Raw genomic sequence first — 25,995 nt, forward strand, 5'->3', positions numbered from 1 at the left:
AAATATGAAAAATATGTGCGTACATGTTCAACAGGATTATTGTACGTTTACTTTTTTAAAACATTAGGACAAATCCGAGTATGGCCGAACGGATGTACTATTTTTTAATTAAAAAATTAAAAAATAGTATATCCGGACGGCTGTACTATTTATTTTTTAAAAAATATGGAAAAACCAATTATAGCCGCGTGGCTATACTATTTCTTTTAAAAACAATTTTAAAAACCGAGTATAGCAGTCCAGCTATACTATTTCTTTTTTAAAAAAAATTAAGAAAAAAGGACCCTCCTAGTTGCATTAGTTTATACTTTATAGGTATTAATTTTGTATCGCTGCGCGACTATACGAATAAAAACGTACATGTTTGTTTGGGCAAAATTTTGGCAAATTACAAATTAGAAGTTCGGCCACTATATAACATTTTAATATTTATTATTTGTAATTAATAATATGTGTATATTACGTGAATTTTGTGAGTATTATTGAATATTTTATAAAAAAATATGTGTATTAAATATGAGAAATACATACGTACATGTTTAATATGAGTATTGTATGTTTGCTATTTAAAAAATTAGTAAAAAACCAAGTATAGCCTGAGGGCTGTACAATTTTTTTTTTATAAATATTTGAGCTGTACTATTTTTTAAAAATTAGGAAAAAACTGAGTATAGCCGTTCAGCTATACTATTTCTTTATAAAAAAATTTTAAAAATCTCGTATATCCGCCCGGCTATACTGTTTATATAAAAAGAATATAAAAACCGGGTATAGTCGTGCGGCTATACAATTTAATAAAAAAAAGAAAGATAAAAAAAGACCCTCCTAGTTGCATTAGTTTATACGTTATAGATATTAATTTGGCATAGCATGTGGTTATATGAATAAAATACATACATGTTTTATTTCTGCAAAATTTTGGCAAATTACAAGTTAAAAGTTCAGCCACAATAAAATATTTTAATGTATATTATTTGTATTCAATAATATGTGTATAATATGTGAATTTTGGGTGTATTATTAAATATTTTGTAAACAATACGCGTATTCAATATGTAAAATATATACATACATGTTCAATACAAGTATTGTAAGTTTGCTTCATAAAAAATTAGGAAAAAACCGAGTATAGCTTCACGATGGTACAATTTTTTTACAAAAAATTAAAAACAAAGTATAGCCTGACGGCTGTACTATTTCTTTGTTTTAAAAAAAAAATTGAAAAAACCGAGTATAGCAGCACGGCCATACGATTTCTATAAAAGAATTTTAAAACTAGGTATAGCCACACGGCTAGACTATTTAATAAAAAAAAATTAAGATAAAAGGACCCTCCTAGTTGTATTAGTTTATACTTTATAGATATTAATTTGGTATAGCCGCTCAACTATACGAATAAAATACGTTCATGTTTTCTTTTTGCAAAATTTTGGCAAAGTACAAATTAAAAGTTCGGGCACTATATATTATTTGTATTCAATAATATGAGTATAACATGTGAATTTTGTGTATACTATTGAACATTTTGTAACAAATACGTGTATTAAATATGAAAAATATGTACGTACATGTTCAATACAAGTATTGTATGTTTGCCATTTAAAAAAAATTAGGGAAAAACATAGTATAGCCAGACGGCTGTACTATTTCTTTTAAAATAATAAATTTAAACAGCGTATAGCCGCACAAGTGTACATTTTTTAAAGAAAATACGGTAAAACCCTAATGTCTCCTTTGGGGAAAAGAAACATATTTAGAAAATGACTGTGGACCGTGGTTGTGTTCGGTACTCTTTTTCCGAGAAGAAAAGAGGGGGGTTTTGGGTGTCTTGTTTTAAGTACAATAAGGATCCTACCTAAGTTCATTAGGCTTACTGTGCACAATGCAAAGAATTACAGATTGCAAAATCAAACCTCAGCACGAACCAAACAAAGGAGAAAAAAAAAAACTTCATACAAAGTGACTTATTTTACCACCGAAACAGCTTATAGACAATATGTAAATCACAAGAGCTGGCCAGCCACAGCAACTTTGAATCCAGCCATCTAGACTGAAATTTGTTCTTAAATATGCAATAAACTGACATAAAAATGAGTAATGCAATTTGCCCAAAAACAGTATGATGATTAATCAGGACTAACATAAACTGTTTAACATTCAAACATAATTTCAACTCAACAATGGTTTTCATTGACAATCTGCTAAACTTTGTACATTACAAGAGGACATTACACACGTAAATACACACAGCTGTTAACCCAGTAAGACCCAGTTAAAAAGAAACCATAAAGAAAAAGGGCATAAAAAATTAGTGTTCCAAATTCTGCCTAAAACAATCATATCATTTTAAAGCATGGAAAGAAATGAAAACAGAGTGGTGAAAATGAAATGGGGAACCAAAACAAAGAAAAAGGCAAAAGAAAGGAATGGAATGAAACCTGTCCCAGTTGATGTCAGTGTCAGCAAGAGCCAACTCTGGCACGGTCACAGCCTCAGTTTTCACCGTCATTTTTCTTCTTCCCTCCAGTCTTTTCTAGTTTTTTTCTTTTCTTTTCCACACACTGTTTTTCAAGTTTCAAGTTTGAAGAGAATGTTTTAGTTACAAATTTATCGATCAAAGTTGTGTTTTGAGAAATGGAATTCCCAGCTAAGTTTACGTGCTTAAACCGCCTGCCTGCTGCTCTCCTTTGGGTTCTCCTGCAACAGTGTAATTACACTTCTTCCCAACAAACAATTCATTCCATTTCAATTTCTGGGTCCTTCTCCAAAACGCATTTTGTATACGCTTCTTCTTATGGGCTTTTTTTTTCCTTGATCAAGATGGGCTTTCTCATATCAGCCCAAACATCGTTTAGTATCGGATATTTGTAATGAAATCCATTCAAGCCCACGTGAAGTATGTGAATATTCAAGCCCAAGTCTATAAAAAAAACCTTTCCATTATAGGAAATATTGAGTCACGCAAATCACATCATATATACAACATAGCCATTATAGGTACAAGTGTAAGTTCATGGGGGAAGGAAAGGACTTGATGACTTTTTTTAAGTTTCAACTCTGCCTTTTGATATGAATATCAAAAGTAGTCAGCTTTTGGTGATGCCGATTGGAGTTTTGTGCACATACCCTGGCCCGCATATGACCCTTAATTTGCTCCAATATTTTCCATTGAACTCTCAAGCTAGCTAGACCAAGTCACCCATCTTCGGTTTCACCTACATCCGGAGGTAGTGCATGCAGAAAAAATGAGCAATACTTGCACTGCTTCTTTTTATTATTATTATCAGTCCCTAAAGGCCTCTTTCCATTTACTGCTCCAGAAAATAATACTCATTGTGAGCCGTCTTGATGAACCCGGTGACATAGAAGCTCAAGCTCCAGCAGCAGCAGCTAGGAACTTGGATTGGGCAAAGATTGTTGTGGTGTATTGCTTGTCAACCGGAGTTGCCATGGCTCTCATACACACCCAAGTTCGCCCCAGCAAGCTCCCTCTAAGCTTTTTCTTTCTCGGACTGGCAGTCCTACTCGCCTTTGCGTGCATCATGGTAAGCAAATTTGTTCAGCACTCCAAATGTCCAAGAATAACACTTCATCTCTTCCATTTCTTTGGGATATTTTTCGGAGTCACCGCCTTCTTCATTTCCATTACAATCCCTTTTCCTCTCTGGTTTAAATGTACTGCATCTGTCATCTATTTGGCCTCAGGCCTTGTAGTCATATTTTGCCATCACTTCTATAATTAATATTAATGTTGAGAGAGAGAGAGAGAGAGAGAGAGAGAGAGAGAGAGAGAGAGAGAGAGAAGAAGAAGAAGAGATATATTAGACTGCATCACTGTTCCTTTTATGTTTTTAAAAGTTGAGTACTTGATCTGGATGAAATTCCACAAGGATATGTCTTCCTGTTTGTATGATTTCCAATTAATAAATATTATTTTGTATAATTTCTTGATTGATCTTTGTCATGCAACGAATTCCACATCATACGTAATGTTAAAAGTGAATAAAAATGGGAAAATGGAAAACTCTGGATTAGAAATTTAGGACATGGATGTCTGAAGTATATCCTTGAGTGCAAATATAATTTCGTATAGTTTTATCCCTTGTGATTTTGGTCCTCTGCTGCCGGCACACTAATGGTTGCAATCTATTTTAACCCAGTTGAAATTGTCACAATATGACTTGCCCAAACCCAATGTTCCTCTCTCAGAAGGCAAATGAAAAGCCCAAGGTCTGTGTCTCACACACACACACACACACACAAAAAAAAGCCCAGGTCCAATTCTTTTAAGAGGCTCTCAAAATTCGTATAATAATTATTAAAAAAAAAAATTTTAAAAATAATAATTTTGAGTGACACACATGGGATTGGAATATGCCTTATTTTCTAACGAAACAGATCAGAATCTTCCAATTAAAAAAAAAAGATTTAGGGCCAGTCTGGCATTGCTGCGCTATAAAAATAATCACTGTCAGATTTGTTGTGAGAATAATCAACTATGAGATAAAGTAATTTGATGTTCGGTAAACTTTTTGTTAAAAATATTGTTGATACTGATTCCCGCATAATCAGAAAATGATTGACACATAATCATTAAATCCAGCGCCTCTTCGAAACTAATTCTTGCATAATCAGAAAATGAAAGCACCTCATTAGCTGCTTTTATTTATAGTTTTCTCTCATAGCAATTTTTAACAATAAGTGATTTTCTCATAGTTTACCAAACAGACTGGACTTCCCAAAATTTATTAAAAAAATCACTTATCATCCAAAATAAGCAATGTCAAACGGATACTTAACATCACTCCTATTGTTATGTATATTCAATCTTGAATTATGTGCTGTGGAATGTTCGTCTTTTTTGTTTTTGCGTAAGTCGGTAAAAGGAAACAACATTTTGTGGTTTTCAAATATCAAATATATGAATGTATTATAGAAAAATAAAAATACGTATTTTTGAGTGTTCTAGACATTTTTAAATAGCTGTTGTACAAAGACGCGAATCACGATGATGATAAATTAGTTGAGTAAGTTCATCAGGAATTGAAGTATCAACATTAAATGCAGAATGTGTATCATTATTATCATTACCACTTTTTTTGAAGAATGAATAAATAGTTTTTCCTCTCTTTGTCAGTTTATTATTATCATGTGGCATGATATCCTAACAATAAATAATAGACACCAAAAATCATATATGCTAATTAATCATTCAAGTTGCAAAAATAAAACTTACAATATTCCCCCAAAATTTTCACCCAAACCCTAAATAATAAAAAACTTAACAACAACAATTAAAATCGGAAATTGAATATATATATATATACATATATTTTTTTTTTTAAAGAGAAACCTACCAAGATTGAAGAACCCATTGAAGATAGGTTGATACAATTTTTTTTTATAGGGGGAGAGCTATTTCTTCTAGGCTCTCAAGATTCAAATATGGTGTTTTGGGTGGCTAGAAGAAAAATTCTGATGTCTGCTTCTAGTCAAATTTATATAGGTTATGGATTACATGTTTACTATTTCCTATATGCTTCAAGGGGGCTTATTTCTACATAAAGGTTTGGGCTTATTTTAAATAGACTACCAAAAAAATTCAAGCTCTAGCCCAAGTGTTAATATGTTTGTGGTTGCGAGTAGACTCTTCCATATTAGAATTAACCACTTGTAGTTATTGTGCTTTCATATTTATACTAACTATTATATGGTTATTTTTATTTGTATTGGCATCTATGGCTTACGGCGTTTTGACCTCAACTAAATGCAATCTATCACATTTATTTTTTTAAAAATATATTGTTTTATCTTTTTTTGTTTTAGAATTAAAAAAATAATGAGTTGTTATGTATATTATTGAACATTTTGTAAACAATACGTGTATAAAATATGAAAAATATGTACGTACATATTCAATACAAGTATTGTATGTTTGCCAATTTTAAAAAATTAGGGGAAAACAGAGTATAGTCGGACATCTAAACTATTTCTTTTATATAAAAAAAAAAAATTTAACAGCGTATAGCCGAACAGTTGTACAGTTTTTTTAAGAAAATTCGGTAAAACCCAAGTATGGCCGAACGGCTATATTATTTCTTTTTGGAAAAAAAATTACAAAAACCGAGTATAGCCTCCCGGCTGTACTATTTCTTTATAGATACACTATATAATATTTTAATATATATATATATTATTTGTATCCAATAATATGTGTATAATCTGTTAATTTTGTGTGTATTATTGAACATTTTGTAAAAAAAATGTGTATTAAATATGAAAAATACGTACGTACATGTTCAATAGGAGTATTGTATGTTTGCTTTTTTTCAAAAAAAAATTACGAGAAAACTGAGTATGGACTCACTGCTGCACTATTTTTGTAACAAAAAATTAAAAACAGGGTATAGCCGAACGGCTGTATTGTTTCTTTTCTGAAAAAAGGGGGAAAACCCGAGTATAGCCGGACGGCCATACGATTTCTGTAAAAAGAATTAAAAACCGAGTATAGCCGCGCGGCTATACTATTTTATGAATACATTTACGATAAAAGGACCATCTAGGTTCATTAGTTTATGCTTTTATAGCTATTAATTTGGCTATACTATTTATTTTAAAAAAAAATTAGAAAAAATTGAGTGAGTATTATTGAAAATGTTGTCAAAAGTATGTGTATTAAATATGAAATAGGTGTATTAGATATGAAAAATACGTACGTACATGTTCAATATGAGAATTTTACATCTCTTTTTATAAAAAATTTTAAGAAAAAACCGAGTATAGCGGCACGGCTATACTTTTCTTTAAAAAGAATTAGGAAAAAAGGGGTTTAGCCGCGCGGCTATACTATCTCTTTTAAAACATTAGAGGTTCTGGGTAGTGTCTGTTGTGAAGGATCTAACCGAGGGGATGGGGAAGAAGACCGGGGCAGATATGCGGTCACAGAGCCAGAGGCAATCTAGGTTTACAAATATACTTCAGAAGTTTTGTGCTTCTGGTCTGTATAGAGGTAGTGGCATGAGTAGTTTTAAAGCACAAGACAAGACTGTCATTCCAATTGAATTGGCAGATTCAAACCCAAAAAACTCTAATTGAATTGGCAGAACATAAAATCCAAAATCCAACTCAAATTCATACAGTTGACAAACACACTATGAAAAACGGGCATACATATTTACAGAGCTAAAGGGCAAAAGGAAACCCAGCCTTCCCATTCAAATATAACAGGGAAGGAAACAACATGAGAACGAGAAGGAATCCCTTCAAAATAAGGCTTCCTATTGTAAATAGGCCAACTCTGTTTGTCCCCCAAAAAAAAGGAGGAAGAACCCGGAATCAATCTCCTCTTACTCCAGGAAACGAATGTTACAGCAAAGTTGCACCTTTTCCAGCTCAAAATTTCATTCTCGCCTTACAGATAATCTCTCTGATAAATTGGAGACCACAATAGAAAACACAGTAATTAGTTGGCCCCGTTTAATGACAAGCATAGATTCTGTACAGAACCAATATACCAAGACAAATGACCACACATGAAAGAATGCTATTGATGTATCTTTGTAAGTAAAAAGAAAAAAAAAAGAAGGGAAAAGCAACCACTCATCTAGAAATCATAGGAAAGGTAATTCTGAACTCTGTCAGGGAAACAAATGTGTCTTGGGCCAATATCAGAGAAACAGTTTTGGTGAATCAAGTGGTTTATTCATACCACCTCAATTGGTTTTCCTTATGTTATTATCATTAAGAGGTGTCACTTCCAAATATTTCTCTACTACTTTGTTTTTAATTTTTCCTTTTCCAATCGCTGCTCTGCCCCATAAAGAATAGCTTCGTAATGAGAATGTGTAAAACTTTTATTTCAAGCTCTCTAATGCCCTTTTATTACATAAGACACCACTAGCTCGTCGTTGATCTTTTAAAATGTACCATATTCATAAAGGTAATAACATAAAATTTGAAGTTTGCCTCAAAGTCATGAACTAAGAAACTACTGCAAATGACAGCTAAAAAGCAAGTTGCATATCCATGTTGATGAAGTGTCCTAATGAGAGAACAAAATCCCTAATTTCATCAGCCATGGTCAGACTTTCAATTTGCAAGCATTAAAAAATAAATTAATTTGGAAGCTAACTTACTTATTAATTCATAAGTAACGATCATTGTAGTTCCATAGAGTGACATATTTAAGAACCGTGGACCAAATCCTCTATAAAAGCCCCGCCATCCATCCTCTTTAAGGAGTGCTTTTGCCGTCTTCAATACTGATGGTCGTCCAACACCATAATTATCCATGACCTTCAAGTAACATATCAAAGAATTAGCCAAATGACTTTTTTTTAAAGCATATAACTTATTTCTTATTTAAGACTGTAGAAATGTAATAGAAACAATGGCTGCAGAGATGGAACAGAAACGGACATTTATAAAATTTACAGTTTTGCACTAAACTACCTGAAGTCGTGTCTTGACTGTGTCAATGGGAGTAGTTATAATGGAGGAACAAGCACCCGCCATCATGCCTGCTGCAGCCTGAACTGTCACCATCTCCATATGAGATGGTTTCTTCTCTGCATCATCGGTATAGCCCAAGCTCCTACAATAACAAAAAGGAAGTCTGATAATTAGACAACAGATTACGCTGAAGTTTTGGAACTGCTAGAATAAAACTGACCAGCATTAAATTATGTACACCTCCAGATGATGTGCTGGGCAGAACCATAGGCACCCCACCAAAGTGCAGATGCTGGCGACTGGGTCACAGCTGTTAATCCAAAGCCTCTATATAAACCACGAAGACCTTCAGCCTTTATCACTTTATGTATGACATCAAATGGTCTGTTGCAGGATGTAGTCCCAGGAAGTCCTTGAACCATTAGTCTCTGGCAAATCTGAATATGCACAAGTATAGTATAGTGCAGATGACATAACAACAGGTACATTCAGCACATAATATTGAAAAACAGAACTGCTTTATCAGCATTAATGAAAAGCCAAAACAATAATGAGTACATAATATAATGATTGCATGGTAAAATCTCAAAGCTCATATTGAACTGAACCCCAGCATCAAAGATCACAAGTTTTCTACTCTTATCCTACATACACAACTGTTACTTAAAAGGTTTTGTGTTTCGATTAGCCTACAAAATTAGGTCAAATGTAAGAGTCTTTTGAGCCTGTTAAGCCATAAAGCAACCATCCAACACATGACATGATGGCATCTGATTTGCAAATGGGGAATCATATGCACTATTTCTTGTAGGAGAACAGCAATTAAGGAAACTGAAGGTTTCATGTGCTAAGTAAAATACTGTACAGTGGAAGTGGTGCATACGGCAAACCTACTTTCATAGGGAAGCAAAAGTTGTTGGTTTTGGTTTTGCAGGATATTAGAGTTGAACATAAAGAGTTAAGCAGTTTCGTGACAACATCTCCAGGATATTTGTTTTAAAGCCAAAAAAACAGTAAAAGCTATGCGAACATAAGCTGAAAACAGGCTATTTCATTTTCTTATGTATTCCAATACACCATTTCTTGTCTTGGTTAATAAACAAAAACATATATAATAGGAAGTGAGAACAAAAGGGTTTACCTACCACATCCAAGGGCACATAGTATACACAAGAAACTAAATTTGAGAACATGCCCGCCACTGCATTTGCAATTCCAATACGCGTAGCCTCAGGCATGTCTAGATCTTCAATGTATTTCAACATCATATCTTTTGATACTTCAAGTGATGTCAAAGCCAAGACCCTACCAGGCAACGATCCAATGGCAGAAGTGCCAAAACCTCTGAATATGCCAGGGATGCCATCACTCTTTAATATATGTCTAAATACTGATATTCCACCCATGTGAGAGAATCCAGAACCAGCTACCTGCATTCTAGTCTTTACAACTGATGTTGGATGTAGTAAGGCTGACTGCGCTGTGAAGAGAATAGCCCCAATAATATGAAACCTTGTCTTGTCCAACCTACATTGAGGTGAATAAATTTTAAAAGAGGGTCAGTTCTTCTAATCCATATTAAAATATCATTGTAACATACCCTAATGTCTCCTTTGGGGAAAAGAAACATATTTAGAAAATGACTGTGGACCGTGGTTGTGTTCGGTTCTCTTTTTCCGAGAAGAAAAGAGGGGGGGTTTGGGTGTTTTGTTTTTAAGTACAATAAGGATCCTACCTAAGTTCATTGTCATTTCCATAGGCTTACTGTGCACAATGCAAAGAATTACAGATTGCAAAATCAAACCTCAGCACGAACCAAACAAAGGAGAAAAAAAAAAACTTCATACGAAGTGACTTATTTTACCACCAAAACAGCTTATAGACAATATGTAAATCACAAGAGCTGGCCAGCCACAGCAACTTTGAATCCAGCCATCTAGACTGAAATTTGTTCTTAAATATGCAATAAACTGACATAAAAATGAGTAATGCAATTTGCCCAAAAACAGTATGATGATTAATCAGGACTAACATAAACTGTTTAACATTCAAACATAATTTCAACTCAACAATGGTTTTCATTGACAATCTGCTAAACTTTGTACATTACAAGAGGACATTACACACGTAAATACACACAGCTGTTAACCCAGTAAGACCCAGTTAAAAAGAAACCATAAAGAAAAAGGGCATAAAAAATTAGTGTTCCAAATTCTGCCTAAAACAATCATATCATTTTAAAGCATGGAAAGAAATGAAAACAGAGTGGTGAAAATGAAATGGGGAACCAAAACAAAGAAAAAGGCAAAAGAAAGGAATGGAATGAAACCTGTCCCAGTTGATGTCAGTGTCAGCAAGAGCCAACTCTGGCACGGTCACAGCCTCAGTTTTCACCGCCATGTTTTCTTCTTTTCTCCAATCTTTTCTAGTTTCTTCTTTTCTTTTCCACACACTGTTTTTCAAGTTTCAAGTTTGATGAGAAGGTTTTAGTTACAAATTTATCACTGAAAGTTGTGTTTTGAGAAATGGAATTCCCAGCTAAGTTTATGTGCTTAAACCGCCTGCCTGCTGCTCTCCTTTGGGTTCTCCTGCAACTGTGTAATTACGCTTCTTCCCAACAAACAATTCATTCCATTTCAATTTCTGGGTCCTTCCCCAAAATACATTTTCTATACGCTTCTTCTTATGGGCATTTTTTTTTTTCTTGATCAATATGGGCTTTCTCATTTCAGCCCAAATATGTTTAGCATCAGAGACTTGTAATGAAATCCATTAAGGACATGTTTACGTATCAGTAATGGAGAAAGTAAAGAATCAGAGAATTTAGGAATCAAGAAACTACTGAATCGGTATGGGAAGAATTATTCTCATTAAGCTGTTTACTAAACATATGGAATTAGCAAAGGAATGGGATTGATTCCCATTGTTATTGTTTACTAATTTTCATGAATCAGAGTTCAAATTAATTTCATTACTGAAAAGCCCTGCACATTTTCAACACATATATAATTCTCAAATTGGCTAAGGAGACCAAACTAATCATGCAGCAAACCAGTAAGGTGGTGTAAACATGAGGACTCAATATACTGAATGAGATGAACAGTAAGAGCCCAATTCAATGATAATATTAATAACACCTTTGTCCAAAACCAATTTCGATTGAAAAAATAAACTCCATTAAATATATATCTTTCACCTACGTAACTAGTAAACAATCAAATAATAATAACACGCATAATCTTCATACTACCAAAAAAAAAAGATATATAATCTCCACAAAAGTCTTTATCCATGACCGTACTTTGTTTTGTGATGAATGTGAAGACAGAAGATAGAAGAAGAAGAAGAAGAAGATAGATAGATAGATAGAATGACTTACATAGCTCAAGGCGTTGTTGCTGCTTATAGGAGGTTGTGTCTGCAACGCTAACGTGAAAAAGAAGTTGGAGTGTCTTGGAACTTCTAGGCGTGAGTTTTTGTTTTTTTAGGGTTTAGGGTGTTTTGGAATTATAGTAAAGTGGTAAGGGGTATTTTTGAAAGTTATTAAGAGAAAACAGGAATGAGAATCGTATCGACTACTCCTCCTAGTTGATCTGATACCTAGTTTTGATGGGATGTAATTACAGATTTTGAGGTGGGGCCAACTTATTTTTTCATTCCTGATTGCAAGTAAACGCAGGGGAAGTCAGGAATGGAAATCATTCCCTTTCCTTCCATACCCATTACTGATACTTAAATATGCCCAAGATCCTTAAAATAAGAGTATATATATATATATATATATATAAAGCAAAAGGCAAAGAATGGTGAAACAATTAAAATACCAAAAAATGCCCTTGGTTAATGCAAGTATTAAGAATTGAAATTATTAATTAAATGAGAATAATATGGTAAATTCACACTTTTTCATATTTAAAAAATCTAAAATTAAAAGAAAAATAAGATAATGTATCCTATTTTTATGGAACACAACCACCCATTATTATTATTTTAATTCTAAAATAAATTTTAAATTTTTTTACAAAAAAAAAAAAAGTCTCTCAAAGGCACAGAAGCGCATGCGAAGTGGCTAGTATGTTATAAGTATTTTAATAACATCAAATTTTTATTACTTGAAAGTATGTAGTAATAATGGATTAAAAATGAGTGGATTTGTGAAGCGTTATTCATCTCTCGAGAAAAAAAAAATTATAAGGTGAGAAAAGTTTCAGCTGCTACCTTCCTTAGGGTCGGTGCCCTCCACCCCTCCACTCCTCCATTTCACCTGACAGGACCCGCCCCGGAATTTCTCGGAAACCGGAGCGGATCCCGTCTTTGTTCAGACATCACCCCGATGCCGGGTCCACTTACTAAAAACCGAGACTCTTTACCAAAATTTTTGGCAGAGTCCTCCCTGTAAATTTAAGAAACCCAACAGAATTCAACCTGCATCAAAATACAAAACCATCCCAACCAGCAGCATGTTTTAAAGCGAATAAACAATTTACAATGAAATGGCCTCAGGCCTCACCAATCAAACCCTAACAGGGCGATAACAGAGCATGTCTAAGAACTTTAATTTCAACAAAACAGAGTTCAAAGGAAATAACATGAAGAAAGAATCCTACGAAGGCTCAAGGCTCGGAAGCGCACGATCCGGCTGTGCTGCGGAGCTCAGTCAACTACTGGCTGGGGGGTGCAAAACAGAAAATTGTGAGTGGACAAAAATCAATTCAGTTCAGTGCAAACCAACGTAATATAACCCCACCGTTTAGAAAACCATGCAAGAAATTCCATGCATCTTAAAACCTTCATACTCAAGTATATATATATAAATATAATATATATAATATATAAAAACAAATCAATACCAGATGCCAAGTCCAAAATCCAAAAAGAACACTTTATAAAACCCACCATCCAAAACTTATAAGTCCCACAACCAAACTCTCGAAAGCGTACCCATTGGCACGACCGGCAAAGAAGTATCCTCACCGAAAAACATAAATGAATGGATTATATATGTATATATAATATATAAGAGATATATATAATATAAATATGACCATCACCTAGTTGTACCGGGGAAACAATCCAACCGGGGGATTGTTTGACTAGTCACCCTGGCAGAGTCCCCATGATGAGTCCTCAATCCACCATGTGACTAGGGAACGAGCCGTCCAACTGGGGGACCAACTCTCAGCCAGCACGTATCGTCGATAACCTCAAAACCCGTACGTCTGTGATCAGTCCTACGCGCGCAGACTACCCAATCAAGGGTCTACAGCAACATCCCGTCAAGGATGCCCCGGGTTCCGATTCTTCCAAGTATCTCAAGTATCCGTATCCAAGTTCCAAATCAGGGGAGGTACATAGGGTAGTGCTTATAGCACACCAAACTGACATTCTATACTCACCACTTTCCACAATCTCATCTCAACAACCCAAGTACCTCGCACATAACCAAATATATATAGAAAACCTCCAATCCATATATTCATACTCAAGATACTCAAATATGTTAAACCCAAAATATATTTTCAATGCCTCATAAAAATATCCCTTTCAACAATTGAATAAATAATATATCCAAAAATACCATTTAAAACATCATGCATAATATTTCCCAAAATCCATATAAATATACTTTCAATACCCAACTATGCCAAAGCGCTATACAGACATCAAATTCAACCCATGAATATAATATATTCAATAAATCGTTAAAACATTATGCATAAATCTTTCATTAATAAAACCATGCATAAGATTTGAAAACAAAGTCCACTCACAAGTAGTCCCACGCTGCTTGACCCTGAGAGGGTCCCGCCTGCTGCGTATGCGTGGTCGGAGTACCTAATTCAGAATACGTATACGAGATTAATACGAAGCGTTTCGAACGAGTACTTTGAATTAAATATCCTAATTTCCCAGGTTCCTAGTAAGTGTACTAGGAACGCGACGTTCTAAGGTCCAACTACCCAATTTGGACGATGGAACAGCTTCGGGAGACACTCGGTCAACCGACGGTCAAACTTCCCAATTCGGGTCAACCGGGCCCACGGGACCCACGACCTCCATTTTACAATCCGAAAGTTCCTAAAGGTTCCACAAGGTCTAAGATACCCGTCTCGCAAGTTTGGTCCGAAACGGACGGTTAGATCGCTTACGATCGCACAATCGGACGGTTAATATAAAACACAAACTTTAAGTTATTGAATCGGAACATCCGGGGTTCCGATTCACCATCCGCGAAATCCTATACGATCCTAGGAATACCTAGAACAACATATTTTAATTCGGGAAGGATCTAACGGTCGGAACCTATCGAACCCGGATAACGCACAATATGCGAAAATCCGTTCGATAGTCAAACGACATCCGAATTGAGATCCGCGAAATCCTATGCGCTCGTGACAACCTAAGGATCTCATCGGGTTAATTTGCAGCCTCACCAGCCTCGCCCACGCGCCGCCACACGCGCCGGCAGCGCGTGGGTGTGTAGAGTAATTTCCGGCGACGGAAAAACTCCACACCCGAGCTCACCCTTCCGGCTACAGATTCTACTCGACGAGTGGAACACTTTATTCAACTACACCAAGGTCCAATTCGGACGGCAAGTGGTCGGAATCGGCGTCGGAAACTCACGGTTTTAACCCGGAACTTCACGGCCTCGATCCGACGACCACCGCCACCATGGTCGTCGCGCAACCCAGGAAATAGCTAGAAGGGAAGGAGAGCTACCTGTTCCAAGTGACGGCGCAGCTCGAGATGGCCGGAAACGTCGCCGGCGACGTCGGCAGTTTCAGCTGGTTTTCACGTCGTCGCCACCGCCGTTTGCCGGGTTTTCGATCGGAGAAAAGGGGTGGGCTGGGTAGAGGAGGAAGAGATGAAGCTTTTGCAAGAAACGGCGCCTCAAACGGAGGTCGGACGGCGAAGTTCTCGCCGTCTGAAATTCCGGCGAAAATTCGAAACGGGGAGGGGGTTCAGCCGCGCGGGGGAGAGAGAGAGAGAGAGAGAGAGAGAGAGAGAGAGAGAAAAGTCAGATATTTTAACCCAAACTTTGAAATATTTACGGTTTTGCCACTGGAAGTGTTTTGCCCGTAACTTTTTCGTTACAACTCCGATTCAAGCCTACCGCGTGTCTACGAATTCGTCTCAGTACCACCTACCCAAAAATACCAGTCACTGCCCCAAACACTTTCCGGACAAGAAAATGACCAATTTACCCCTATCCTAAGGGTAAATTCGTAAATTCACTTAAATAATTTAAAAGAGGAATTAAATTCGGAGTCGGGGTGTTACATCACCCCTTTCCCTCCACCCTTCTACTCCTTGCCCATCACCTACAAACGCTCCCCATCTCTCCTCTCCACGCTTCCTCTCTTCTCTTATCATCTCCTCTTCTCCGCCTTTTCCACTCCTTAGCGTTTTTACAAGCTTATGGCTAGATTTTGGTGCCTGGGCGTCTTGTCTAAGTTTATTGGTTGCTTAGATGTTTTGCAGACGATGTGGTGACAAATCAGTTTATTTATTTATTTTATTGTTGTGTGTTGCAATTTTTGAGATGTAATAAGTGCATCAACACTTTTTGAGTTTGTTGTATATTTGTAGGTTTTTACTTATGATAGTTTTAATATTGTAGTTGTAGTTTTGCATGCTCAGACATTTTTCTTGTTTTTCTAGGCTTATGTCTTTAATGTCGTAATTTCTTGTAGTCATGTGTGTCTATGAGCGGAGGTACACTTTGTGAACTTGTTGTTGCGAGCAATGGCGTACCCATGAATTTTTATAGGAGTAGGCTAAAATAATTTTTTACACGAGATATATTATAAATCTTTTTTCTCTTGAAACAATAATGTACATGAAAATTTATAAATCAAGCAAGGCCACATTACAAACAAATATAACACAAAGAAGTAAAAAAATATAAATAAATACCAAATCAAACACATTGTTCAACTATTTGAGGTCCGAGTTGAGTAAGTTCCTCAGGAATTAAAGTATCAACATTAGATGCAGAATGTGTATCATTGTTATCGTTTCCACTTTTTTTGAAGAATGAATAAATAGTTTTTCCTCTCTTTGCAGGTTTATTATCATCATGTGACATGATATCCTAACAAAAAATACTAGACACCAAAAATCATATATACTAATTAATAATTCGAGTTGCAAAAATAAAACATATACCAACAATCCCCAAAAAATTTCACCCAAACCCTAAATCATAAAAACTTAACAACAATTAAAATTGGAAATTGAATATATAAAAAGGGAGAAACTTACCAAGATTGAAAAACCTACTGAAGATAGGTTGATACAATTTTTTAGAGGGGGAGAGCTATTTCTTCTAGGCTCTCAAGGTTCAAATATGACGCTTTGGGTGGCTAGAAGAAAAATTCTAATGTCTGCTTCTTGTCAAATTTATATAGGTTATGGATTGCATGTTTACTATTTCTTATATACTTCAAGAATGAGCTTATTTCTACATAAAGGGCTGGGCTTATTTTAAATAGACTACAAAAAAATTCAGCACTAGGCTGGAGCCTACTCCAGCCCAAGTGTAAATATGTCTGTGGTTGCGAGTAGATTTCTCCATATTTGAATTAACCATTTGTGGTTATTGTGTTTTCGTATTTATACTAACTATTATCTCGTTATTTGTATTTGTATTGGCATCATAAACCTCAATTATAAATGCAATCAATCACATTTCTAAAATAAAAAAATTTGTTTTATCTTTTTTTATTTTAGAATTAAAAAAGATAATGGGTAATTGTGTTCTATAAAAATAGGACTCATTATCTGATTTTGTTTTTTAATTTTAATATTTTTAATATGAAAAGTATGAATTTTTACCATATTATTCTTATTTAATTAATAATTTTAATTCTTAATATTTGTATTAACTAGTGGCATTTTCTAGTATTTTAGCAATCCCATCCAAATTTTGGGAAAACAAGAAAAAGAAAACAATATTTTTGAAGAGAACTATAATTTCATTAATTGTTTTATAACTATAATTTCCTAATAAGGATTGGTAATCTCCGACCAAAAACAAATCAGTATCAGAAGTCAATCACATCCGTCAAATATCAGTGTCTCACACCACGCACAGAATCCACTCCATCCGTTTCTAGCAGGGCCATAGGTCACCACCCAATAAAATACATCTGTCCACAGGCAATTAGACATATAGAATAGATATTGGAGGAGGGTTTACCGTCGTTTCTGGACTGTCGGTGCAGGCGATAGTTCCCCACCATAACCCTACAACGAAATTCCATGCCCTTTACCTCACAACTCATATTAGCTTTTTCCCGGAAAATTTTTCTTTTGTTTTTGGGGAATCTCTTCCTTTCTTAGTTTCTAGTCCCAGCCACAGAGGACAAGATGCAAAACGTTTAGGGTTTTACATTGCGTTTTCACATCGCTCTCGGATTGATTTATATACAGAGAAATTAAGTTTTTCGAAGTTATTCAACATCTTCGACGAGGTACGTGAACTTTTTAGGGTTTTCTGATTCGCAATTAACTGCTTTATTTTACTCCGTTTTCAATTATCGGTCTTTTAATTTTCACCTCGTTTGAGTATGCTCTGTCGTTGAACTTTTAGGATGATATTTTGTTATTTGAAAAATTATTCTGGGGTTTATTTTGGTTATGATGCTTGTTTGTTGGTTTCTGAGGAGTGAGAAACTGTTCTTAAAGTAATAACAAGAATTAAATCTCTGAACATGGTATATTTTGGGTCACTGAGACATACTTTCACTTAATTTATATTACCTTAGCTTAGTAATTTCAGAAGACTGAACAATTATTTTGCTCTTCGTTGGAGAGAGTGAACTGTGGGATAATCTAAGGTTGTTCCCAACCCCTGGGTGATTGGTTGTCTTAGTTTTTTTTTTTTTTTTTCCTTCTGATTAATTCGTGGAATTTGTGAAGTTATATATTGTATGAGGTTTAGAGCTTGCAATGTCAATGTTCTGATGGAATGGTTTGATGTGATTGTAGATAAGTATTAGGCATGGCAACAGCAGAGCCAGCTGGTCCACGATATGCGCCAGATGATCCTACACTTCCAAATCCTTGGAAGGGTTTGATTGATGGTAGCACGGGTTTGTTATACTACTGGAACCCTGAAACCAACATTACCCAGTATGAAAAGCCAGCTTCTTTGCCTCCACCTTTGCCACCCGGCCCACCTCCTGCTACTACCACACCAAAGCTGGCTGCAACTCCCGTTCCTCATTCAATGCCACCAAATGGAGTGGTGTCTCAGGATGGCCCGCAGATAACACAAGCTCCACAACAGCAGGGAACGCAAGTGGGCCAATTTTCTCAACAGCATGGACATCTAATGACACAACAGATGAATCCCCTTGTGACATCATTTGCTCAACAGCAGGTGGCTCAAGCTGGACAACAACAGGGTTCACAATTGGGACAGGCCATGCAAAAGCATGGGCAAATGATGCAGCATCCAAGTCAGCAAATGCCCCAGGCACAAGTGCATCAAGGGCAGCAAATGCCTCAGCAAGTGGGGCAGCAAATGCCTCAGCAAGTGGGGCAGCAAACACCACAGAGTCAAGGTTCACAAATGGCTCAGGCACAAGTGCACCAATTTGCACATCAGCAACTGCATTATACGCCTTATCAGCAAAGCATTCCTCCCCAAGGACAGCAAAGTTCACAGCAGCAGACTCTGCATAGCGCACAAGGGCAACCACTGGCAAATCAACAAGAATATAAAGCCACATTCCACCAGAGGGAGGACGATGATTTTCAACAAAGAAATCAAGTTGGTTTTTCTCCATCCCGGTTTCAACCAGCAGGTGCCTCATCGGTGCAGAATCTTCCTGCTGGGACCAATTCTGTACAAATGCCACAGAGGGCTGTACATCTTGGTCAACCCCAACAATTTGGTGGCCCTTTGGGCAGCATGCAACATCCTTCGTCTTTTGGTCACCTGCAGCAACCAGGGACTGATTTGGTTCACCATCAACATGGCTCTAGGTTCCAAAGTCAAATGGACCCAGCAATGATACATAGTCAGCAGTCTAATGCACCTCCTGTTGGATTAAGAATGGGTCATGAAAATAATTTCCACGGTAGAGGAGGGAATGACTATTACTTTAATAGTAATAATGAAGGGCCAACAGGTCCTCAGCAGCCCAAGCTTGCAGCTATTCCGGTGGCAAGAAGTCAGCAGGTATCTTTGAATTAATATAACGTTCATGTTCTTTTCTGTTTCTATGTATGCCGATTATATTTAATTTCAATGTTTGAATTTTAACCGATGTCTAATGATGTCATGCCACTTCTTTCAGGAGATGAGTATGAGTGGTGGCCCATTTCAAAATGCTACACCTGGTCATGCCAGTGCATTGAATACCATGGCAGGTCATTCTGTGCATAACTTGTACAGTCATGCAACAGGTGGTCCACCATTCCCAAATAATTCTCTGGTGAAGTCTCCTTATGTCGGATCTACAAGTGTTACTAGTCTCACACCTGTTGAAGTTTATCGTCAGCAACATGAAGTTACTGCAACGGTGTGTGTTTCTGCTTCCTGGGTTGTTGTTTTTGTGAATGTGGGAATGTCCATTGAATTTATTTTGAGCAGCATGTAATATGTATTTGAGGAGATGTGTACAAAATTGTATTGGGAACAATGTTGCTGCCCTTTTTGTTCTTTGATAAGAAATGGTGCTCCATTGTTGATGCTTTATGTTTGCATTTTAATTGCATAGGGTGACAATGTTCCTGCACCGTTCATGACATTTGAAGACACTGGTTTTCCTCCTGAGATATTGAGAGAGGTAATTTAATTGTGCCTAAATGTTTTTTCTCTTAATATAAAATAACCATTATGAGATCCATGCCATTCCATTTTTGTATTATTGTTTGTTTTCTACTTTTGAACTCATGAGTTCTCACTTGTCGCAGGTGCGATATCTGCTCCGGAGGAGGAGCATATGTCGTACGCTGCACTGCTATTGGCACACTTACACTTGCAACAACTATTCTGATTTTTGGAGGCTGCAAAATGAACTGTTGGAGCCTTTCTTGTGCATCTTCTAGAAGGGTGGTTGGCCCTTCATCCAAATCACACCTTATGTGACTGGGATTTCTTGCTTAATGGCTCCACCTCTTATGTCTTTATGCCCTCTTTTGTTGTCTCAAGTTGCTTCTGTAAGCAACCATATACCCGTGGGCCTTTTTGTCATCTTACTATTCTATTAATAAACATATTATGATGTTTGGTTGTAGTCTATCCTCTGCATTAAACATTCTTAACTTTTTGCTGATTACTTAGATCTATGTTCTTGTTTCAGATTTATGCTGCTGGGTTCGCATCTCCCACACCAATCCAGGCACAAACATGGCCAATTGCTCTTCAAAGTAGGGATATAGTGGCAATTGCAAAAACTGGTTCTGGAAAAACTTTGGGCTATTTGATGCCTGCCTTCATTCTTCTTAGACAATCCCGTAATAATTCTCAGAATGGCCCAACAGTCTTGGTTTTGGCCCCAACACGGGAGCTTGCAACACAAATACAAGATGAGGTTTTGAAATTTGGGCGAGCTTCAAGGGTATCCTGCACGGTGGGTGCTCAGTGGTTGACTTTATTAAACGATGATTTCATTTTTGTAGTCCATTTTGGTTTAAATTTTTTATTCACTATGATTGAATGTCATGATTCAGTGCTTGTATGGTGGAGCTCCAAAAGGCCCTCAGCTGAAAGAATTAGATCGTGGAGCAGATATAGTTGTCGCAACACCCGGTCGACTGAATGACATACTGGAAATGAAGAAAATTGATTTTGGGCAAGTTTCTCTACTTGTACTTGATGAGGCAGATCGAATGCTTGACATGGGTTTTGAACCTCAAATCCGTAAAATCGTGAACGAAATACCCCCACGCAGACAAACTCTTATGTACACTGCAACATGGCCCAAAGAAGTAAGAAAAATAGCAGGTGATCTTCTTGTTAATCCTGTCCAGGTGAATATTGGCAGTGTTGATGAGCTTGCAGCCAACAAGTCAATTACACAGGTAATTTTTTAATTATAATATTTTTTTTCTTATTGTCTTCACAAGCGCACTAAGGACGAGGAAGTATATGTAATTGAGGAGAATTTCCAATACCATGAACTGAAGTTAGTTATTTTTTATGAATTGAAACTTTTGGGAATCATCTTTTTATTTATTTATATTGTACATCTTTCAGAATAATGATAAAAGGTGAAAATTTAAAGCATGTGTCACAGTCCTCACTTCATCTGATATGGTCAATATTTGGAACATATGCCAAGTAGCAGCAAACTAGTTATACCCTTGTCAATAGTTTACTAGTACATGCATAGGTCATGGATGATAGGCTAGGACTGTTTAAATGTGGGTGTGATTATTCTTATCTCTAAGAGTCCCGTAGTGAAACATTGGAGAACGGATGAAGTTGTTGAATAATTATGATTTATAGAAGTAAAGATGAATAATTACTTAATTTGGTCTGTTAATGTATACTAATGATGACCATAGTACATACTAACGGAAATTGTCACACCAGGTACATTAATAGTTTCAGTGTTGATCTGAGTACTCACATTATGCAAAGTAGTCTGTCACACTTTATTCAAATGTTTAAGAATTTGCGACACGTCAATTCTGGCTGGGAAGCATTAGATTTCACAGAGGATAAATATATTCATTTGATCTGTTTGATGGTTGATCTCCTTTTTATGTGCATTTGACACACTTCTTTTTAAAAGCACACATAGGATAGAATTTATTTATACTATTAATTTGTGAATCTGCAGTATGTTGAAGTTGTCCCACAAATGGAGAAGCAGAGGCGCCTGGAGCAGATCCTTAGATCCCAGGAACGGGGTTCTAAGGTTATTGTTTTTTGTTCCACAAAGAGGTTGTGCGATCAGCTTGCACGTAGTATTGGACGCAACTTTGGGGCTGCTGCAATTCATGGGGACAAGTCTCAAGGTGAGAGAGACTGGGTTTTAAATCAGTTCCGAAGTGGAAAGTCTCCAATATTGGTTGCCACTGATGTTGCTGCCCGTGGGCTTGACATCAAAGATATAAGGTTAGATCATGTTTTTACTTTTTTCCAATTTAACATGTTCAATTTATTAATGAAAAAGACTCATTTGGACAAAGATCAAGATTGAGCTTAGAACTTAGTATCATCCGGGATCTCAGAATTGTTTCAGTGTACTTATCCGTTTGAGTTTCTCACGTTACAGGGTGGTGGTTAACTATGATTTCCCTTCTGGGGTTGAAGATTATGTTCACCGGATTGGAAGAACTGGGAGGGCTGGGGCAACTGGGTTGTCGTACACCTTTTTCTCTGAGCAAGATTGGAAATATGCAGCTGATTTGATAAAAGTTCTGGAGGGAGCTAACCAGCAAGTGCCCCCGGAGGTGCGAGATATTGCTCTGCGTGGTGGGCCTGGTTTTGGAAGGGATAGGAGTGCGATGAGCCGTTTTGATTCTGGTGGGCCTGGGAATGGAGGTGGAGGCCGTTGGGATTCTGGCGGCCGTGGTGGCATGAGGGATGGAGGTTTTGGTGGTCGTGGTGGCATGAGGGATGGGGGTTTTGGGGGTCGTGGTGGTGACATGAGGGATGGCAACTTTGGAGGCCGCAGTGGCCCTAGAGATGGTGCAGTTGGTGGCCGCGGTGGGGGAAGCGATTTCTTTTCTGGGCGTGGAAACAGGGGACGGGGATTTGGTGGTCCTGGTGGTGGTAATGTTGGTTGGGGTAGAAATGACCGTGGCCCACAAGATAGGTACAACAGTATGGATGGGCGTGGGCGAGGGGGACGTGGACGGGGACGATTTGATAATAGAATCGATTTTCCTGATAGGAGCAGAGGCAGAAGCTATAGCCGTAGCCCTGAAAGAGTTCGAACATGGGATATTAGCAGAAGCAGAAGCAGAAGCCGAAGCCGCAGCAGGAGTCGTAGAAGCAGAAGCTGGACCAGGAGTCGTAGTCGTAGTCGGAGCTGGTCACGTGGCCGTAGTCGCAGCCGCAGCCACAGCCGTAGCCGGAGTCGTAGTCGTAACCGAAGTCGAAGCCCCAGTTATGAGAGATATGAGAGGCCTCCACGTGTTTCGAAATTTGATGTCAAAGATCCTGTTCCTGAATCTGTGGCTCCACCTAAATCAGGAATGTCTCCTATGCCCCCAGGCACAGAAGTCAATGCATCCCCATACACGAAGCCTGTTGGGGAGCTGCCAGTGGCTGAGGAGACTGAGCTAATGCATAAACAGCAGCTGGAGGAGACCCTTGCCGACACTCAGTGACTTAAACCTTGAAAAAGTTGTGGCACATATTTCTTTTGCAAGTCCTTGTCTGGTGGATTAGATTGATGTGGGTTTTGGTTATCGCAGTCTGTGAAGCTGGCTTCCTAGTGTGAGATTGTTTGCAGTAAGTTGGGGTTGGGGGGCTGCATGCTTTGGTTGAATTGGGTGACTATGATGGGATCAATCAGAGACATGCTCACCTGGTCTACTGTTCTATTGCTCTACTGCTTCCGGGGGTGGGTCGTCTTTTAGGACAATTTGGAGGGTAGTTCTGGACATTTGAATGTTTGGGTAGCGCTAGAAAAAAATGCCTATTATTATTTTGGTCATGCAACGGTTCAATTTGAGTACTGCGAGGACATAAACTCGGATTATTGGTGTCATCTGTGAGAAACTGGGGAAGAGCCTTCCCTGCATACTTACTTCCCTAGCTGCTTATTTTTTTATTACAATTTGTCACGAATTCTCCTTATTTATTCAAAGAAACACTTCGATGTTTACTAATCTCTCTCTCTCTCTCTCTCTCTCTCTCTCTCTCTCTCTCTCTATTACACCGATCGGATGTCGTTTATTTTTCTTGTTTCCCCTTCTTCATCGTCAGGACTTTGTAGGTGGATGTAATGTGATGTGGTTCTTTGTAGGTGGATGTAATGTGATGTGGTTACACTACTAACTGTGAATGAGGTTGAACCATAAAGCTACACAATTCTAACTTTTTCACCATTTTAGCAGATGTAGAATCAGTTAGCTTTTTTGATCTAGTGGTATTTTCCTTCCACAATGTAAGAAGACGTATCAAGTTCAATTTCCGTTCCCCCGAAAACTAAACAAGGAATAAAGCTCTTCTCCTTTTAATATTTCAGCTTGATTAGGCTAAACTTGTCATCATTTTGTGCATATAAGTGAGATTCCAATAGAATAAAGGACCCAATTTTGTAGTTATAACTTTATGGTTACAACAAGTCAATAAGTTCTTGTCAATGGCCCAAAAAGACAAGAATATTTTGATAGTTTAATTGTGCATTAGAGGGTATTAGCCTGAAAAGAAGGTTTGATCAACGAGCATTTGGCTTATCCGCCGCAGAAACATAAGAATACTTTTATGCAAAAGATATCCCCCTGCACAGCTTGCAAGTAAGCATATAAATGGAAACGGAATTAAGATTTCCAAATTCCCAAGCGTTTCCAAGAATATCATTCAAGTCACAAAAGCAAAAATAGGCTCACTTTTATTTGCCATCACTTGGTCTGCAAGTCTAAATGTTATGCATACTATTGTTATTTTTCCCCCACAAGCATACAATTGTTTTTTTTTTTTTTTTTAAATACAAAGATATTCTACTTTAATCTAATTTAAACTACATGAGGGGATTCGAACTCGATGCATAATGAAGAGCACATTCGTTCTAGCCAACTTAGCTAAGTCTGTATCTGCATCATACAGTTGTTACATTAATTTAATTTTTCATTCAAGTCTTGTTCCATAAATTTATATTAATTTCACATTTAGATAAATAAATCTTGCTAAACACATAACACGTAAGTTATATCACTGTCTTTATATCTTCATGCATCATAAACCAATATACCTACCGAGGGAAGTTTCTGGGCAGTTTCATATTCATAATCCACTGACATCATTTTCTATTTTAATTTCATTTGCCAACAATTTTTAAGTTGATTATTTCAAATCAAATTTCTCTTCTTATGTTTAAAAAAAAATCTAGTGTTTTCTATATGAACTTTTTTTCCCTTCCAATTGATGTGTGAGATTGAATTTATTTCGTTAACTTGAATTAAATCATGGAATGGAATGATAGGGAAATAGAAAATGGGGGATAGGATAAATTCTTTTCAATTTAGACAAGGAGGGAAAATTAATTAGTTCGGAAGTAACTTCAAAAAGTCGTCTTAGCGAAAATAAAATTAAATAAAATAAATAAAAAAATAAAATAGTCCATATTATCCCCTGTGGATAAAGAAAAACAAATAGATACCCTGCTCCTATAAAAAGATAAATATTTTTTTAAACCTATAAAAAATTAAATTAAATTGCTGGCCACTCAGCTTCCCAAGGCTGTGTCGGCACATTAATTGCGTGACGGGCATGAGCTTAAGTAAATCTGATTGGACCGTAACACCACTCACAGAAACGATATCACTTCTTTCCTTAAGCGACGTCGTTTCGATTTTTCAACGGAACAGACAAATTCTCCACTTTCCCGCTACGCATTTTTCCCG

The 25,995-nt window shown here is 36.8% G+C and overlaps 2 protein-coding genes across 2 annotated transcripts; one reads left to right on the forward strand and one right to left on the reverse strand.

The window, feature by feature from the left end:
* Positions 1-7,107: 7,107 nt before the first annotated feature.
* LOC117614914 (solute carrier family 25 member 44-like) lies at positions 7,108-11,091 on the reverse strand. The gene is made up of 6 exons (XM_034343844.1): positions 10,781-11,091; positions 9,597-9,978; positions 8,692-8,888; positions 8,452-8,593; positions 8,136-8,295; positions 7,108-7,426 (listed from the first exon to the last, which is right to left on the reverse strand). Exons 1-6 carry the CDS (start codon positions 10,849-10,851, stop codon positions 7,401-7,403), a joined length of 978 nt encoding a protein of 325 aa, XP_034199735.1. The 5' UTR covers positions 10,852-11,091; the 3' UTR covers positions 7,108-7,400.
* Positions 11,092-17,683: 6,592 nt separating this feature from the next.
* On the forward strand, positions 17,684-24,260 carry LOC117630809 (DEAD-box ATP-dependent RNA helicase 46-like). The gene is made up of 8 exons (XM_034363597.1): positions 17,684-17,930; positions 18,448-19,645; positions 19,764-19,988; positions 20,187-20,255; positions 20,772-21,041; positions 21,142-21,492; positions 22,257-22,534; positions 22,695-24,260. The coding sequence occupies exons 2-8, from the start codon at positions 18,461-18,463 to the stop codon at positions 23,752-23,754; spliced, it is 3,438 nt and encodes a 1,145-aa protein (XP_034219488.1). The 5' UTR covers positions 17,684-17,930; positions 18,448-18,460; the 3' UTR covers positions 23,755-24,260.
* The last annotated feature ends 1,735 nt before the right edge of the window (positions 24,261-25,995 follow it).

Source organism: Prunus dulcis, chromosome 1 (genome assembly GCF_902201215.1).
Source record: "Prunus dulcis chromosome 1, ALMONDv2, whole genome shotgun sequence".
Lineage (NCBI taxonomy): Eukaryota > Viridiplantae > Streptophyta > Magnoliopsida > Rosales > Rosaceae > Prunus > Prunus dulcis.